This window comes from Leuresthes tenuis, unplaced genomic scaffold (assembly GCF_036924035.1).
Source record: "Leuresthes tenuis unplaced genomic scaffold, fLeuTen1.0.hap1 SCAF_6, whole genome shotgun sequence".
NCBI classification, from domain to species: domain Eukaryota; kingdom Metazoa; phylum Chordata; class Actinopteri; order Atheriniformes; family Atherinopsidae; genus Leuresthes; species Leuresthes tenuis.
This window is the reverse complement of record NW_027325360.1, coordinates 8,578,023-8,597,855: the sequence shown is the minus strand read 5'-3', so window position 1 is coordinate 8,597,855 and position 19,833 is coordinate 8,578,023. Positions and strand designations below refer to the sequence as shown.

The 19,833-nt window shown below is 39.7% G+C and overlaps 1 protein-coding gene across 1 annotated transcript; it reads left to right on the top strand.

Moving 5' to 3' along the window:
* Positions 1-1,347: 1,347 nt before the first annotated feature.
* scarf2 (scavenger receptor class F, member 2) lies at positions 1,348-19,551 on the top strand. The gene is made up of 11 exons (XM_072387423.1): positions 1,348-1,671; positions 3,867-3,925; positions 4,011-4,112; positions 5,364-5,883; positions 6,359-6,577; positions 6,707-6,835; positions 7,174-7,277; positions 8,400-8,514; positions 8,789-8,886; positions 13,795-13,950; positions 14,691-19,551. The coding sequence occupies exons 1-11, from the start codon at positions 1,562-1,564 to the stop codon at positions 15,923-15,925; spliced, it is 2,847 nt and encodes a 948-aa protein (XP_072243524.1). The 5' UTR covers positions 1,348-1,561; the 3' UTR covers positions 15,926-19,551.
* The last annotated feature ends 282 nt before the right edge of the window (positions 19,552-19,833 follow it).

Here is a 19,833-nt window from a genome sequence, read left to right as displayed (position 1 = left end):
TGAATTCACACAAAGAAGTCATGTGATCAGTACATGAGAGTTGATTTGGTGATTTTGATCAAACGTAAGAAGAAGAAAACAAAAAACAACTTGAATGTCTGAGATGATGAACTTAAAGACATTCAAATGTTAAAAGATCCAATAGACCAAAAAAAAAACAACAACAGAGGAAAGACAGATTTTTTTTGCAGATTTTTGTATCAGAACCCTTTTTTTTTACACATCTACACACTTTTCAGTGTAACAATCCAACTGTGTCACAAATAACATGCGACTAAGCAGAACACAACAAGCACTTTTATCTTCTACAAGGTGTTTTTGGGTTTTTTTGCTTACATATTCCATGATGGACTGTTATTTGAAATCAAGTGTTTTTACTTTGTTTTGTTGTTACTTTTGCCTGAAATGAGAAGTCTCAGTACACCAGTAAAATCACTGAACATTATTAAGCATGCCTGTCACCTGCTTTCACTGGGTTTAATGCAGATAGGTTCTACATGTCAGCATCAGTTCGTTTCTGATACCAGAGGGGGGCGCTGTTGTCTCACATGTAGTCCCCCCACCCCCCCACACACTCTGGGGCCACACGACGGAACACGCTTTCCCTTCCATCAATTAAAAACGGTTTGAAATTGAGTTTGAATTACAGTTTTTAAGTATTGTGCTGCTCTACAAATCATATCTAGACTACCCTTTTAATTTATTTAGATCATTTTTGTTTGCTCCAATAAATTTAAGATGATACCTAAATACTTCCATTAATTTAATTTATTTCCATTAATCATGAATAAGGTTTTTCTTCATCATATTTTCTGTCGTATTTGTTAACACACAAAACTAGGACTGTTTTTTTTTTTTTTTTTTTTTGTTGATTGTTTTTTTTGTTTTTTACAGAGGCCATTGGAGCAGAGCGTGTTGCACACAGGCCTATGTAAATTTGGTGGCGGAGGCATGGCGCACAAAGCCAAAGATAGAGTAACAAATCAGGAATTTCCCTCTTGCCACTCCTGAGAGCGCAAGAGAGGACCAAAGTAACGGAGAAAGCGCTTCTCCCCTGGAAGCAAAAGGGCGAAACGGAGATCATCTGCATGACTTTTCCTCCCCCTACAAAGATTACCAGCTATTCACACATTTCCAGACGAATTGAGGGAATTATTTTGGCGAATGTTTGGTTCTACTTGTGACTGTGAAGCCATATGCGTCAAGTCTTCTTACAGAAGCCTTCGTGGAATGAACAGCGCAATGCAGGAGCATCAAGAATTCTGTGATTGAATTGGGAATTGGGATTTCTTTTTTTCTTTTCTTTCCTTTTCTTTTTTTCTTCTTTCTTTATTGTGGTCGGGTCCGTTTCTCCCGTGGCTCAAGTAGTTGTTAGAGTCTTTAGAACATCCGAAGAAGACGGATTTAGTAGCTCACTTTTAAGGGTAGATTGCCTACATCTGGATTATACGTGTGAGAGAAATTGGAGTGTAAAAAGTTCAGCGGAGTCCCAGCAGTATAACTTTGGAGACGGGACATGCGGAATAAAAACTGCGTCTAGAAGGATGCTGCTGCTTTTACAATGGAAGTAAAGAACTCTTTTGTTGTTGCTTCGGTGGTTTGTCTTTACCTTTGCTCCGTTTTCAGCCAAGAACTCAACCCTAAAGGCAGGAATGTGTGCAAAGTACCTGGGTAAGAGTCACCGCAAAGGAAAATAGTTTTATTCCACGTTTTCAGCGTGTGCATGTTCCGCCTCAGACTTTATCTGTCCAGTAAGCGTATTTTCTTAGAACACTTCCTAGAGATTTGGAAAGAAAAAAAAGTGGCGTAATTGCTTTACTACTTGCTTGACGAAAAAACAAACAAAAAGTGTTATAAAACCTAAAAGGTGGCACTTATGACTTGTCAAAACTGACATTGTTTGCAGCGTTGGCCTCGTGCACAAATAGCGATTCTCACGAGTGAAAAACGTCGTCCTTAACGTCTCATAAAATATACGTCTCACATCTTTACATGAACGGGACGTATCAGCACAATTTTCCAATAGATCCATGTTGACCTATTTTTTGCAAATACATAAGGTCTCTGTCCCCCTGTAGCCACAGCAGGAGGAGTCCATTGAAATAGGCAGCTACACAGATGTGCAGCCTACATCTGGTTCAGCTTGTTCATTTGCTCTGTAGGGGGCGCTCCTATTGGCGCTGGCAGCACTCGTGGCACCGTTTTATAACACAGTGTTGACGATCATGCGCTTTTAAAAGTAAAGTTTTAATTGTGGAGAGCTAGGGGAACTTTGTAGAAAGTTTGTAGTTTTAATGAAAATGGTTGATATGGTAGATTTATATTCACGGAATCCATGTCCAGACTGCCTCATCTCAGTGTTTAAAATATCAAAAGAAAAAAATTCTTGAAGATCCTTAACTGAGCCTGTGCATGTCCAGCTACTGGTGTACAAGAACAGCATCCAAGTCCACAATTAGTGACTGCAGAGTCCAAGATGGTTAGATCCTCGTCTATGAATTCTGAGATTTTGGCAGGCCAGAGAATGAAAGCGTAATCCAGGGCTCCTTGAAGCTCATAAAAATATACTTCTATTAAAGTGCTTCTATGTCAGTGAATTTGTTTAAATGCATCTTTTGTTTTTTCAAGTTGCTTGACCTCCTTTGCAAGCTGTAGGACGGATACACACATTTTTTATTTTATTTCCTGTGAAGCACTTGGACCCACGTGAAAACAGCTTATCAAAAAAGCCACACGCTGCATTTTCCAGTTTGCTCAGAATGAAAGTGTTCAGGAGCCGTTCTTCAAAAGCTCATTTTGTGGGGACATCTGATAACAAATGAATTGCTATTTAGTAACAATTCAGTGGTATCTGTTGCTCTTAAAGTCTGACATTTTGCCCTCCTTTTTGTATTCAGCATTCATTACAGTGACCTCTCCGCTCAACACTCACATTTTTTTTCTATTGTACTCATAATGGTTTTATTCTTTCTGCCTTGAATCATATGAATAGAAGGAAGTAGTTCAGTATTTATCACTACTTGTCAGAATTTCCAATATGTGTCCTCACATAAATAAATCTGCTTCTGAATCTAGCAGGAGTGGCAAAACAGTGTAAGTTGACTATGATGCCTGTTAACGCTCATTGCTTCCCAGCTTCAAGTGTTTCTAAAAAGGTTTGGGAGTAGAAAAACCCGATACACCCCCAAAATACAAACAACAAACTTTCTGAATCAGCTGTATGAGGGGTTCATTGAAATAGGAAATTACAGATTAATTACAGAAAACAGTAATTGTAATGTAATTACAATAAATTATGATTGTAGAAGAATTATGATTAGAAGAGGCGAAGATTACAGACATTAGCTGCATGATCTTCAACACGTGCCTGTTTTGGCAGGATAAAACACAGTGGTGCTCCGTACGCATTAACTGAAAGCAAATGGCCATCTTCAAAGAATTTAGGGGAAGCTGACGTGTTACTGAGGCCTAAAGAGGTCACAGGCATGGGAGGAAGAGGAGACCCATTCGTCCTTTCCTGTCAAGCCTAAAGCTGTGTGCAAAATATTGTGTTTGAATATTAATGTTCCTTCCACAGAGGCAGAGGAGGGCTAAAAATCCTCATAAAATACAAAGATTATTTGGAGCATGCACATCTTGAGCAGACTGAATTGTACAACAATATACTGAGCATTGGCACCATGTACTGTGATACTCTGTGTACGTTTGCAGAGTTTGACGTAGGCCACATCAATAAGAACTGAGAGATCAAGCAGGTGTGAGCTGGGTGTGGATGCTACCTCTTTGATTTGCATTTGTTTTACTTCATTTTCGTGCAGAGCTCCATCTTTCCTCTCTCATTCTGTGTCGATCACTTTTTTTTCCAGGTCATCAGGATTGGTGTGCTGCAGTGGATGGGGGCAGCTAGGGGATGAATGCCTGACACGTATGTACAATAGTGCTCACATTTATCACATTTATCACATTGTGTAAGCTAACTGAAAAAAATGGCCTGTTCCTTTTAACACCAGCTCTCTGTGAGGGCAACTTTACCTGCAAGGAAAATGAGGTGTGTGTCAGGCCTAATGAATGTCGCTGTCGTCATGGATACTTTGGAGCCAGCTGTGACACTAGTAAGTGATTTTATACAACACTTTTATTTATGTTTTCAATTGAATTATTATTTTTTTAATGTCCGACATGTCTATGATTAGTCTTTTGATTTGGCACGTAAAGGTCAAAAGAATGGAAACTAAAGTCTTAAAGGGCAGATAGTAGCTACTTATAGTCACAGTAGGTTCAAAGTCCGTGGGATTGGTTCATCCAGCACTTTATTTTAGATTTTATTTTTTTTTTACTGTTGAAGGAGCTGCCATGAAATTATGATCTGACGTCCATGCTGCTCAGTGAATGAGCCTCATTGGCTTTGCTAAACATTTGGCTTATCTTTTGCATTTTTTGGTAAAATGGCATAAATTTGTGTCAGTAGATTGTTCCCATGAACACATACTTCACCAACCTCAGTGACCCTTTTTTTTAATCCCATATCATCCTTTTATTATGACTGTAAAATGATTTTAGCATCAGCATTAATTGTTTTTTTTTTGTTTAGGTACATTTAGTAAAAGCATGCTAACATATGCTTAACATGCATTTTGTGGCTACAGCAAAAAATAAAACTTGCAAAATGTCCAATATGATCTCACAGATATGAATGAAATGTGACTGCTTTGGGCATCACATATACAGTCAGTTTGCAGCTTTATCATAGTGACACACACAACTGTCCTTGGGGAGTATTCAATGATCCACTTTTGGGGGCATATAATGTTTATTCTCGGTCTGTTTCATTAGATTTGGGTAAGGCTTTTAACATGAAAACACTAGTTTGATTCCTGAGTGGATCGTCTTTCCGTTCTTACTCTTATTTTCTATCAGTTCAGGCTGTAAAAACTGTTGGTTCGGTTAAGACAAATATACAGTTTAGGCTACCCATAGTAGCCTGAAAAGGTTCACTTGAATTTTTCGCTGCATGAATCAATATCCAGCCCTTTCAGAGAGGCTGTGAAACACAGAGAGACTTGTCAAACTGGTCAGCGAGTCAGTGGAGTAGAGCCTTGTCAGTTTCAGTCCTGCTCTTTCTGCAAATTATGTGCTCTGAAAACACAACATGGTGTTAAGAAGTTGTTGTAACTTCATGTGTTTCTATTAGACAAACTTGCAAGCATCACTATGTTAGCATTGTTGTCGTTTATATGTTGTGTTTTCCTTGTAGTTCAAAGTATAACTGTATCCAAGTCCATAATCTAAGTGTAATTCTTACTTTTGTTTTAGGATATTTGACAAGACTTTTCACATTTCCTGATTACACTGTCTTTTAACAGAGTGTCCTGCCCAGTTCTGGGGCCCTGACTGCAAGGGGAAGTGTCATTGTTACCCCAATGGCCAGTGTGATGACCTGACCGGCGAGTGTACCTGCAACCACAATCGTTGGGGTCCTAACTGCGAGAATGCATGTCTATGCCAAAAGGGCAAGTGTGACCAAGACACAGGAAAATGCACATGTCACCCCAGTGTCTGGGGTCCTCAGTGCAACAACATCTGCTACTGCAGCATTAACTCCGTCTGCGATCCGATGACGGGGCGGTGTCTGTGTAATCCTGGCTGGACGGGGAGGAACTGCGCAATCCAGTGTAACTGTAACAATTCACCATGCGACCAGTTCACTGGACGCTGCCAGTGCCGGGAGAGGCTGTGGGGTCCAAGATGTGAACGATATTGCCAGTGCGTCCACGGCAAGTGCAACCAGGCTGATGGCTCGTGTACCTGCACGCCAGGGTATCGTGGGAAGTTCTGCAGGGAACCATGTCCTGCTGGATTCTATGGTCAAAACTGCAGGAACAGGTGGGGAAAGAAAAAGCTTGGCAGAGAGAAAATCTACCATTTCAAAAGCACAGGAAACATGCAGTTTTACAGATGCTTACATTTCAATTTCCTCATCTGATACATGTTATAGTACGGTTTTGTGGTTGTGATAGGAAATAAGAATTGTTATTGCTACCCTTAAAATTTCTGAACATGTTACTTAATGGGGTAAAATAAAGTGAGATTGGGGAGCTGGTCTTCACATTATCCCATAATCGTCAGCCAGTATGTAAAAGCAATTCAGGTTAAATGCTTTACCTTCCATGGACTGCGTCACACAATACAATTGCTAAAAAGAGCACAGCATGCGTTCCATGTTGTTTATCGCACTCTTTAAATGTCTGTGAGAGCAAGAATGAGCAAGAGGTATTGATCCTTAAAACACTACCTGTGGATGAGAAAGAGATTGAACAAGATAAATTACCTTCATTCTGTTTTTATTGGATGCCACCAGATGTGGGCACTGCAAAGGCCAGCAGCCCTGTAAGGTGACGGAGGGGCGTTGCATCACCTGTGATAGAGGCTGGAATGGCACACGCTGTGATCAGCTCTGCTCCAAAGGCTTCTTTGGCGAAAACTGCCAGGAAGTTTGTCCCACCTGTAAGGACGGCCACCACTGTGACCCCATTCATGGCAAGTGTTCTCACTGTAACCCTGGATGGATTGGGGACAGGTAAGCCATGAAAACAAATGCTCATTTTGTTGTTTGGTCTGCCTTTGTCTGTTTTCGTCTTATGTCCAGTACTCATACCGCTAATGTTGAAAATAACTGTAATCATGGCATTCCTTCTGTATTTCATAGGTGTGAGGTGCGTTGCCCCAACGGCACATACGGCGAGAACTGCGAGAACAACTGCAGTCACTGTTTTAATGGCATCTGTCATGTTGTCACTGGAGAGTGCCTGTGTGACCCAGGCTTTTATGGCACCTAGTAAGTCATAAGACACTTCATAGCCAGAAAAACACATGTTTATGACATTGGCAGCTTTACAGTACACTGTGAAAAGGGTTGATGGCTTTCATAGTACATTTGTTACACATATGTCCCGGGAACTGAAGGATTCAGCACATGTTTTGAGACATATTTGTGTTGATAAAAGATACACTTGAGATAGAATGGTAAAATTCTTACAAATTCATTACAGAAAATAAGCTGGAACAAACGCCTTGGCGTACTATCTGTTTTCTTTCCTTTGTCCCATTTTGAGCATCTGTTACTTGGAATGAACATTAGACAGATGTTTTTTTTGTCTCTCGTCCCTACTTAAGCTGCAACATGACCTGTCAACCTGGCCAGTATGGAGTCAACTGCAACCAAACCTGCTCCTGTCATGACAAGAACTGTGATCCTGTGTCTGGTGCCTGCCATCTCCGTAAGAAAACCTTAGTTTTATAAGAGCAATCTCATATTTTGCAGTTAGTTTATCTTTGGAAACTAGTGGTCTTTCTTTTTTATTTTTCTATGATAAAAAAAAAAACAAAGTTGTACTTTATATACTGCACACACTGAAATAATTCAAAGTGTTTGTCCAGAATGACTCTAAAGCTTGCTTTTTATTAATTGTCTAACAGTTGGTGCACACTGAGTAATAACAAACATATCTCTTAGGTCGATGTGTGTAGTGGGAGACTCAGAGCCCTTGATAGCATTTCCAGAGTAAGACCGGTGTCCTTTTTATGGCTGTGTTTGTTGGCTCTCTTCCTGTCCTGCCAGAGTAGAGGGACAGGAAGAGAGGAAGAAGAAATGAAAAGGGGGATGGAGAAATGGAAGTGAAAGAAAAAATAAATCATGATTTGAAAGGAGATTATTGAAGGCAGACATGGAGAATGTCAGTGTGTACCAGATAACAAGGATTTTGGCCAGTGGACATAATGGATGGTGACACCTTTTCACCCTTACATCACCCCCACATCACCCCCATCCAAATTCTGCATACCATGCCCGAACTGCCCAACAATCCATCTCCGATTTATATGACAGCAGAAAGATATAAGGGTCACATCCAGTTACCCCTTAACTGAAAAGTTAAGTTCTCCTTTTGTTCTGTCCCTGATATTGCAAAATGATGTCCATACTTATGCAATATAGTACTTATTATCTTTGGGGTGTATCCCACTTGAAGAAGGAGGGGTGCCAATAAATCATAGATGGCTTATGATGACAGGCATTTAGTAAAGAGTGGGTGAGAGGAGGAAGCAGATTGCAGGAAATCTACAATGAAAGGGTAAGTGGTGTTCATGTCTTTTGGGAGGATTTACGCAACACCAGGGTCTATCTGTATTAGGAAAGCCATCACATGAACAACAATCATAAATGTAGTACTTTAACAGGTCCCTGTACTCTGGCCATAATGAATGTAGTTTTCTAAAAATGTTAAAACTTCACCAAATGCCACAGTTTTCAGAGTTAGCTATGACAAAGAAAGTTATTATTTGAAAGTGGCATTCTCTCACCAACGTGGCACACCCAGTATTCCCTGCATTTTATCTTTCAGAGCCCAACCAGCGGATGGGTGTGATCGCAGCTGGTTCCCTGGTCTCTTTTTTATTGATTGTCCTCCTTTCACTACTGTGCTGCTGCTGCCTCTGTCGACACAAGGACAACCACAAGTGAGTGACAGATAGGACTTGTAATGGAAAATGAGAAAAATACAGACCTTTTCCTTTTCAGGTTCATCAGGTTTTGAAAGTAAATTAATATATATGAACTGTATTCTGAGTACTCTTTTATATATTGACATTACTGTATGAATAGAAAACGAGCAGCCCTTGAGCCCTCCAAAGAGGCAGAGGGCCAGGTTTTAAATGCCCCCTTTGAATGATTCATTTTGATTTCCGTGGCGTCATCCCTTTTCGATGCTAACCAAGACAACTCTACCAACAGCAAAAAGGCCAAACGGATCTTGTGTGGACGATTCAGCAGAATCAGCACCAAACTTCCCCGTATTCCACTGAGGCGACAGAAACTGCCCAAAGTCGTTGGTAAGCCCCAAATCTTTTTCTCATATCCCACCACAGCCGTGTTTGAAGCTGTGTTTTATATAATCTCAGTCTTTGGTCTTCATACTTCATTAAGCTTCAATAACGACAGTCATACTTTGACTTACAGGATGTTTACTGCCAAATTAAAACTTTTGAATGCTTCCAGTTTAACACCGAGACAGTCATAACAAAGAATGGCAATTGATGTGAGCATCTTTGTTTGTTTTTTTTTCAATTCTACCTCAGTCTGCTGCATAGATGATGAATAGGGTTGAAAAGTCCATGGTGACTGCCAGGCAAGGATGGGGTTTCATTTGAAAGGAATGCACTGGTTTTAGAGCTCATTATTATTCTTGGCACTCTGAAATGCCATGTGTTCATATTATTACAACCCTAAACTTGGTCCAGCCCCCCAACCCCCATTTTCTCTACCCTTTTCCATTGCCCTCTTCCCCAAGAAAATCGTTCTTGTACTGAGAAGCAGGCTGTGTTATTAAAAGAAGGCAAGTGGTTGTTGGGGGCGGGGGTCGTCTGGTGGTGAGTGACGTATTATCAAAGGCTGCACTGTTTGGGTGGACGCTGCAGCTCCGCTGCTCCATGCGGAGGTCTCGTGGTGTGTGTGACAGATCTGTGTGTGACCGCAGTTTTTTTTTAGTGTAGACAGAGGAGATATGCTGATCTTTTAAACCCCATCACAAACAGTTTGTCGCAGCTGTTTTGTTCAGAGTTCAAAGTGTGTTTGTGAATGCAAAGTTCATTATCTGAATTTCCTTTAAAAAAATCCAATGTTTGAGGAAGCAGATCCACACTTTGTTGCAAGATAAAGAAATTCCCACAGAGAGAAAATGATCATCATTCATGTTATATGAGTAAAAGTGAAAAGTTCCCTGTATATACTCTCGAATGTGAAGATTTTTGGATTTTGTGACACAATCTTAAGACGTACATACAATGATACTTGGATTCTGGGAACTTCACACTCTTTTCCAACATTTTAAAGGTTGAATGAACAACTTACCGCTTAGTGACACAGAGCACCCTATAATGTGGTTTAAGCTTGAGCATGGCTAAGAATTGCAAGTCAATGTTTTGAACGAGGTCTTTCAGTGTCAATGTGGTGTGAAAGGAGCAAAAACATGACGACCCCATTTCTTTTCAGTGAGAAGCATCTCAGTTTTCCAGGCAATTATGTAAGCTCCAACTTCTCTAAAATACAATTAGAGTTTAAATAAATGACAGATCGCACTGTTGTACATAAAGACATGGGAATGTGTGGAGACTGCAAATAAAGAATTCTCCTGACTTTTACCGATCAAAATTCACACAATAAAGCATTCCACTATAACCAAGTTTAACCTATTGCTAATGGTCATTGTCTCTTTTCTTCTCCCTCGTTTGTCCTATACAAATTTCTGCTGCTCTGCTTTCTGTTGGACTGCCCACAGAAGCAGGATCTGCCAGCATTTAGAAACTCTAAGTCTGTCTAGAGCTACACAGTCCTGCACACACACATTCCAGAGGGGGCCCAATGGGGTTGGAAACAGGAAGTGGTCAAATTTACCCAAGTTAGTGTCAGAGCTGTGATTTATCCACACTAAGGTCAGTGGCAACACATGTGGCAAGACAAAACTGAAGAAGGAATTGGGGTCGAGGATTAATTAGGGGACAGAGGATAACATTTGCTTTTAGCATATTTAGCCTCAGAGTAATAGCTACAGAAACACTTGTCACCTATTCCCCTCTTGGCAGCATTAAGACTGTTTGCTTGTAGTTTAGCATTCCGCTCTAAGCATATTTACTCCACGCCCTGCATATTCACGTCTGTCCGGCATTCCTTGCATCTTCTGTGTTCAAATGTTGCCTCTTGAATCAATGCAAGGGCAGCACCATCTGCTTTTTTCTTTCATATTCATTGAGGGGAAGTTGGCTCGGGAGAGCAAATGCATTTGCAGCAACATTCAGTTTTGAATTAGGTAATAAATTAGGAAGAAAACTTTCTCACACTCTGAAATCCCTTATAAAATCATCATCTTAGATGTTGAAAAGTCTAGAAAAATAGGCTAAAAGTTGATAATGTGAACCAACATATTTATATGTAAAAAAAGGATGTATTGGGCTATATATTTAGTGTACTGTATGTGTTATAGGGTCTGCATCCCGAAGTCCTGACACAAGCTATTTCAGCTATTAATTATTTATAAATAATTGATTATTTCTGGCAAATTATTCCACCAGTCTAAACTCTGATTTCCAGGGCTGGATTACTTACTCCAGCCGTAGCCCACCTCTCAAGCCTCTTTACTCTGTCAGCCCTACTGAGCAACTGTGGTGTTTGAGCTCTGCAGCTGGGATGGGTCAATAATACCCTGTTGTGTGTTGGCCTTTATGCAGGAGAGGGATCACAGTGGCGTCCAGTCTGTAGCACAAGCTGCCCCACGAGACCCACAGTCTCAAAGTAGCAGCTTTCAAGGGCAGTTGTTGTTCATCACTATATAGAAGTAATCTTGTAAATGTCCATGTGTTGGTTTGTTGACTAGTATGGCTGAGATTTTTGCATAGGTTAGCTGCTCTGCATTCCTCAATCCCTCAGAGTTTCTGCCTGTCTGCCAGCTGTTGTACAGTGAGGGTCCCGCACAAGGGCAGAAATCCAAACAGAACTCCTGTTGGTTATTTCTTATCACATCATTAAATTATAGTATTTCTTAAGTTAAGACAAAGAATGTTTTGAATCATACTCACCTCTTGTGGAATATTTTCTTGGGCTCTGTAGTAGCTTCTTATTAATCAACATCAGCCACACAAACTTGAACAGATCATTTTTTGTGCATTTACATCAATCTCACATTGACTACACTACAGCATAGAAAGCATGTTGGAAACAGGAAGTAGGAGCCTTTTGGTGAAAGTCCCCTCTTCATGCAAAAGTATTTCTTATTTTTGCTCTGTTTCTGCCCCTTTTCACACATCTGCACTTGCCTGTTGTAATGATGTTTGACATTTTTTTAAGAATGTGCAACACCTCAAATATTTAGCCAACAGGTATAATGTATGTCATCTGGCAAAATGTAAGAAAATATTTGAAAAGAAATAAATTCGCATAAATCAGAGAAAAAAATAAAAATGAATCGAATGAGTCATTTTTTTAGAGTAAGGACTCAAATATACTGTCCACCTGAGTTAGCTACTTTAGTAATGTATAAAAAATATGTTTAGTGGGGAAAATATTACAAGTAAAAGATATTAAGCTCCAAGTAACATGTTGTGAACTAGATGGATGTTCACAGGAAGCAGCAGACTAAACATCAGACTGGTTTATCATGAAAATCAACCAGACATGTTTGGTTTACACTTTCTGATGAGAGAAACTTCTAAACAGATCATCGACAAAATGTAAATTTAGAATATTTAAGTGTTTTGGTGAGAAGATTTTTATTGTTTTGCATCATTTATATGTGATGGAAACTTGGAGAACTTATCATCTGCCTGGACCAGTATCCTAATTTACAAGGAAGGAAATTATTTGGATCCTAAAGCTAAAGAATTTTTCCTCTGCCCATGTTTTAACACCCAAGTTTCATGAAATTCAGTGTAGAAGTTTTTGCAGACTTTGAATGACAAAAATATTATTACTGCATGGAAAACCAATAGGAGTCGCAATGGGAATTTAAAAGGCTGCGTGAAATCTGAGTTATACAAGCAACCTATAATTAAGTTTCACAGTTGAAATGTCAAGTCAGTTTTTCACCTAATGCTGTTTCGTGAAGCCAAAGAGATTGCAAATATCCAGCTGTGGGTCTCGTAATATAGCACGTTTTTGTGATAGTCAAACAACAGCTAAGAGACTATAGGTTGTTGCTGGACATGGTCTTGGTATAGTCAGAGGATTCCTTCCACAGAAGGTTTATCTCAGGTTTAAACAAACAAATCGACTCATGTGTCATCTGGGATGTAAACAGGAGCATCTGATGTGGTTGGTCATGTCGAGTTAACGCCCAGTGCAGTTTAATCCAGAACTGCACTGTTCACACCAGATGGGAAGATTAACCCCAAGTATGCCTCAGAAACCACAGCTGTCCTGAGAGTGGAGGGTCAGCAGAATGCTGCAGTGTCCGGTGGGGGAAGGGACGATGAAGATATCATGGGGAAAATAGTGAGAAGAAGCTTCATTTGGCCCACATAAAGTTGAAAAAGATGATTCAGTGGAGGAAAGTAATTTGCGGAACACCAAAATTCTAGGAACGACCATTGTCTGACATTAAAAAACTTGTTTAGGTTTTAAACAGCGTATCAGATATTTCCCTGTACTTTTTGTGGCTGTTGTAATGACATGCTTATTTGCAATTGTTACATCTCAGTGAATTTTAAAGGAAATTAATCATATTTTCTGACATATGCTTATTATACAGGCTACCGGTTTCTTTTTGCTTTCTTATGTGAGGGTTAACGTGTCAGTCGTTTTTTCCTTATAGCTTGATTGTTTATAGTTTCAGTAAGTAGAGCTGTCAGCCCACCAAAAGAAATATTGTTAATCCTCGAACTGATCAGGCATTTTGTAGATAGAATGGTCTGCTTTTATTGTATATCATTACCCTCACTAATCATGAAGTTTTTGGGGAAAAGTTGAATCCATTCAGCAGTGGAAGTTTGTCGAAAAACCATCAAAATGTGAAAATACTGGAGAGCTTTATTAAAATATCAGTTTTCCCTTTTAAAATCCCATAATGTTGAAGCCTGTGTTTATTCACATGAAAAACCAATATATATATTTTTCTTCCACAGGGCTCACATAAACCAATGCTTTCTACCATTCTGCTTTGAGATTGAGTGAGAACAGACTGTTGTTCTTGTAACACAGTCCAAAACCCTCTAAATGACCTTTTGGCTTCTGCATTTGTTTTCCGTTCTCAGTAGCCCACCACGACCCAGAGAACACCTTCAACTGCAGCTTCATCGAGCCCCCCTCTGTGGCTGAGCAGCCGTCCCCCTCCTCCTGGTCGTCCCAGGAGTCCTTCTCCTCGTTTGAGAGCGGAGATGAGGGGCCAGTTTACAGTGTTCCACATGAAGGTTAGTCATCACATGAATATATAAACAGTTTGGTTATCTGGAATGACGCACATAAATCCTCAATTTGTCTTTGGCACAAGGGGCCTTCATACGCATTCACACAGACAGAGCAGTACATGTTTCTAAAGAGGTCAGGCTCGCTGGTGTAACCGTGCAGTGACTCATGCATTTCTGCAAATCTCATTATGGGGATAACTAGTTTCTAATCATATGCCATCTCGGTCCAGGTTTTGCTTTGTGGACAAGGAACGTATAAACAGGAAATAGAATGGTCTACTCAGCATAAGGCACTTATCCGTACTATGACTAACTCCTTAAAGTGTGATGGAAAACACCCATTCCATCATTTGCTATTCTAGAAGTATGACATTGTGAATCGGTCTTTGTTTATGTGGATTTTTTTGTACTGTTGACTGATGGTGCCAAAGTTTTAGTTTGCATTATCAAATTAAGTAATGAAGATATCAAGGTTAACATAACATTTGTTAGTTATTTTCTGTTGATAAAGAAGGTATCCTTATAGAAGTAACAATCATATTGTGACTTTAAAAGCTACATATATTTAATGTCCGTATTTTATTCTCTACTATCACACTATTCTGTTTTATTATTACAAATTGCTTATGGCTGATTAATTGCCAGAATATACCATGATAGACCATGTAAGGCTTTATAAGTGAAATCTGAATGTGCATCAAACTAACAATATCCTTTACTATTCCTCTACAAATGACTGACAGAATCTATGAATGAAAGCAAGGAAAAGCAGAGCCCTAGCCCTGCTGCAGAAAAGCCAGAAGAGGACCCTTATGAAAAAGATGCAGGCCAGTACACCACACTGAAAGACACGAGTGTAACCAAACCAGACAGCAGTGAGCAGACACCACTCAAGTCCTCTGATAGCGAAGGTTCCAACAGCGGCTCTGAATCGACACCTGCATTACTCCGGCAGTATGCTTGCATTAACCGCCTCTCCAAGCAGTCTAAGGAGGATGAGGGCAGTGGCAAAGACTGGGATGGCACTCCTACACTGGAAGCCAAGCGTAATGGAAAGCCACCACCTTCACCTGGCAAGCCCAAACCACGCCCACCAGACCCATCCACAAAGCCCAAAGTGTCATGGATACATGGTAATACGACAGGGCCCCCACAGCCAGAGCAGCAAGGGGGAATTAAGGCACATGCATTGTCCAAAGAGAAAAATAGGAGCTCCAGTGATGGCTCTTCCAAGAGTGAGGAGCAGCAGAAAATGAAGGAAAAGAGTCGAGACTATCAGAAGAAACAGGAGGGGAAGGAGACAGATGCCAATGGCTCCCCAGGCAAACACAAACCTCTGCGAGGTAAGAAGTCAGGGGATGAGCACAGCAGCCCAAGTCATATGGAGCACATCAATGGTGTTGTTCAGAATGCCCTCAAGAAGATTAGTGGCTTCCACAGCTCCTCACCTGATAAGAAGAGTGTTGACAATCCAAAGCAGGCCCCTAAGGAGCCACCCAAAAGCCCAAAGGTCATTCATCCTCATATGAACTCTGAGGCTGCTACGCTACTAGCTGCTCAGCTCAAGGAGAAAACCCAAAGCATCAACAGGAATGAAGGGACAGGACTAACAAAGACCAATGGTCTATCTCCACCCAAAGGAAACCGGGAGAAGCCAACACCCCCACAGAAAGCCAAGAGGACCACCTCAGGTGGACTTAGCCAGCAGGGTTCCACCAAGCCCATGTTGCCCACCTCGAGCAGCCTCCAGAAGATGGTGGCTCCTGTAACCAACAATTTTGGGACCCCTGAAGCCAAGAGCCCGGAGAAGCAGGACTTGAACGGCTCCAGGACAGGGGACCTGTCTGATGCTACACCAAAGAAAACTCCCATAAAAAAGCCACCCAGGAAGAAAGGCAAGGAGGGTACCTTGGATACACCTGAAAGTAAAACACCCCAGCAAAAGACAGCCATTATGCCACCACAGGTAGTGAAGTAAGTGTTTTTTTTACAACAGATTGCACAAAGTTTGTAATGGATTTTACAGACTAAAGACTGAAATCAATTTGTTTGAAGGTTAACCACCACATAGTTTTCTAACAAGGAATAACAGGTGTGCTGTGAGTTCAGGACCAGTCAAGAGCAATAAACTTTTAAACCAGGGGTGCAATTGTGTCATATTGGTGAGGTGTATTATAATAATTCTCTATACAGGATTGTATTACACTTCAAGAATCCTTTTTTGTGTAACCATTATGTATCAACCTCATACCACAACCTGTGGCTAAGCCGGACACAACTGTGTGAGCAGTGGCTCGAAGACATTATCTGATTACATTAATTCATCTTTATTCCCCAGCATTGTGTCCACCACTATGTTTATATATGGATTGCTAAACTGTACTTTAAACAGCAGGTTCCAGAAAAACAGCTATTTTCATGTACGCTCTCCACAGGTACTAGAGGTTAGTAGAGGACTAGGTGCTCTGATGATTGCAAGCTATTCTTTTGTTTGTCCTTTTTTACTTGGGGGGACCAACACGCAGGAATGCATTTCTATAACAAAGCTGCTCTGTACTTAATAATCTTCAGTCCCATTCCCAGCTTTATTATTTGCAGATGCAAGCCTTTTTAAGTACTAATAGTTATGACTAAAAGTTTTAAAGCTACAGTGAGATTTTTCAAAGGACCTAAAAATACAGCAGGAAATAGAACTAGAAAAATGTTTTTTCCCCTTCAACCTCCAAATAACTAGAAATATTATCCTACAATAAAAATAAACCGAGTGTTACAATGTTCACAATGTTATATTAAGGCTTTGTCTTTCATACTTACAAGTCATTAATCCTCTAAAAATTCATCTGTGCTCCTTCAAATTCCACATTTTTAAGTTTCTGTCATTAAAAAAAAAGCTTCTCATGGCCTTAAAATGTCTGCGGTATGATACCTTATTAACCGAAGGGTATCTGTGAGTATGCTTATCTGGCTCCACCCACATCTCCACCAGCCAACAGATGACAGCCTAACCTTAACCAGTTCAATTGAACACCGGCAGGGTTACATGATCCAGCCAGACACATATATCTCTTCCCATAAGATCTTCCCATCTTTGATGTAGAACATACAGGATGTCTGACTTCACCTTTCTGAGACTGTAGGTGGTGCTCTGTAGATTTGAAGTGACATTTTTCAGACATAGTATTTATGGCAGATTTAGCAAATAATGTGTCCTGAACATCGTGTAGACATGTTAACAAGTTTTTAAAACTTTATTTTCATTGGGAGTGGAATTGAATTTCTATTTGTTACTGTTGGTTTCAGTGCTTTATCATAAACAAATATAGCATTTTTGAATTTTACATCTTTCAGTGATGGCTTGTTCAGTCACGAATCTTTGATCTTTCTCCAAAAACGTTTTACAAATATTTTTTGTAACCTCTTTCTTACTAGTGCTATCTCACCACAATCACCAGAATGTGCTCTTACTGTATGTTTTATTCAGTCAGCAAAACCACTAAACCCAAAATTAAACCCCAAACCCTCCTGTTTCCTCTCTTCATGTCATTCTTATAAATCACTTTAAATTCACAAGTTTTCTCTATAATTAAGGAACTTTTTCAGTTTTTTATGCTTTGTTACAGAAAGCATTCTGCAGTCCTCTTTGTTAATTTGAACGTTGTCAAAACAGTCACTCTAAGCACAGTTTTTACTGATAAATCTAGAGACGTATTATGTCATGAGTCTTTGTGCTCTCTCAGTCTACCCAAAACATTAGGTCATCGTCACCTTTAGATTATTCTCATTTCCCATAGATGCCATCAAGATAAAGAGTGAAGAAAACATCTTGTCTGGCATATTTTATTCCTCAAGGATTACATAATCTGAAACCAGCAGATTCATGCTTAATTAAATTAAATGTTGCAATTTCTTTGCTTTTGGGTAAAATAAGTGAAAATTGGGTGAAACTAAATGGTACTTTGCCTTGTGTGTAAAATGTGCCTCAACTGTGGATCAGTTTAAGCAACAGAAGCTATGTTTCTCTGATCGTACAGCCAATGCTTATTTCAAATGTTTCATACCTAAACTGGTACAAGCCAGTTTTATTTCAGTTTTTAGTTGATTGTTGTTTTCAAAGTAGCTCATATACAGATTTTTGAACTATAATGGATGGAAAAGTAAGCAGAAATTGATGTTAATCTGCCATAGTTTGAGCTGAAGGATACCACATTCACAAAATGTCTTTTTGTCTTTTTATTGAGGTACAACGCATTTCTTTGATTATTTTTTTCAAACATTTTTACTTGTATACATTGTGTACTTTTTTTATTATCTTTGTAAGCTGTGCTTATATGAACTTTTAGGTTCTTCTGTTTTTCTTGGTGTCAATGAACTGGCTTTCATGTTGTATTTGCTTTTTTTTGTTTTTCTTTGTTGCTTATTTTGGGCTCTGAAGGAAACCTGCCATATGAGTAATTTTCTTCTATAAAGTTTACATTGGCTTTGTAATTGTTCTCTGTTGATGTTATTGTTTGTGTAACACTTAACTGCATGACGCAGAGTGTAATTATACGGCATTATGGCTGCAGAGGAAATCTGTAACCTTCATGTTCCCTCCATTTGTCATAATCGCGTCCCATAAACAATCAGACAAAAAGAATTGTACAATACTACCATAATACCACTGTGGAAACAACTGCATATACCTAAATCCATGATATTGTATACCTATGAAGTTGCAATTTTTGTCTGACTGGTCCTTGCCTGTTTTTACAGGCGTATAGAGCATTTTTGTAAAGAAGGGCCTGAAAAGCTGCAAAAACATCACCAACTGTAAGGTATTTTTGTGTTTTTTAGTTTGTTTTTAGCTACTTTGATTGCCAAAATGTGTATGGTTGTTAAACTGGTGTTTCTTCATTTACTTCTTTGGAATAAAAAGAGCAATACATGTAGCCATAGTCAAACAAGAATTAGAAAAACGTCCTCATTTAATTTACAGTGAGAGTCACCTTATTCTTATTTGCTTCCTCTGTTCTCATTGGGTCCTGACATCCCTTTGGCTTCTTTTCCCAGTGTGTTTCCCATGTACATTCACACAATAAGTTGTAAAAGTGTCCTATAATTACCACACATATCTTCTGAAATCTCTGAAAAGATTCCTTAGGATGCTGATTGATATTTGACCCTTTCCTGCCACTTTTGGCATCAGCACTGTACAAGTCCTGAAGCATTCTGTCACTCCAGCTCTTCAAAGAGTCTAAGGGAACCAGGGGACTGTTGATTTGGCTCCTTCAGAACGGGGTGGGACAAGAGCTCCTTTCATTGAAGGTAAAACAGTAGAAACTTTGTGCTAAGAAGCTAATCACGCGCTGCATATGCGTCCTCTTTTGAAGCGGAAATGGGGGTTAAAGCAAAAACTGGGCCACAAGGCAATGAAGGAGGATGGATACACAGGTCATGTGATGGGTAATTGGAACCATAAGGGGATGGAGCTTTGTGTCTTATTCTACTCTTGACATATAAATGTATGCGGTTGACTCATAAAACTATTAATTTGATTGAATGAAAGTTGATGGAGAGTTTGAGTGTGTGTATAAGAATTACTCATTAAATTCTGTTGTGGACTGGTATCACTTTCATTAAAATTGCCAATCACGAGAGTGTATGCTCAGTGCCAAATTTTAAACTCACCTAGTACTGTAATACCCGCCAAGCTAATATCGAATGCCAATTAGCACATGTTAGCATGCTAACACGCAACCTAAATGTTTCTCATTATACCTGTTTAATATCAGTTATCTCTGCTATTGTGAGTTTGTATGCTAATATTAGCATGTAGCAAAAAATTCCATTACATACAGCTTCACAAAGATCCTGGATTCACTGTTTATCCGTTATTAGGCTGCAAGA

Excerpts from the sequence above, each read along its gene's own strand:
- scarf2 (XM_072387423.1), top strand. The coding sequence starts at position 1,562 with ATGGAAGTAAAGAACTCTTTTGTTGTTGCTTCGGTGGTTTGTCTTTAC. Across the intron at positions 3,926-4,010 it reads AGGGGATGAATGCCTGACAC|CTCTCTGTGAGGGCAACTTT; the intron begins GTATGTACAATA and ends TTTTAACACCAG. Across the intron at positions 8,515-8,788 it reads CGACACAAGGACAACCACAA|CAAAAAGGCCAAACGGATCT; the intron begins GTGAGTGACAGA and ends CTCTACCAACAG.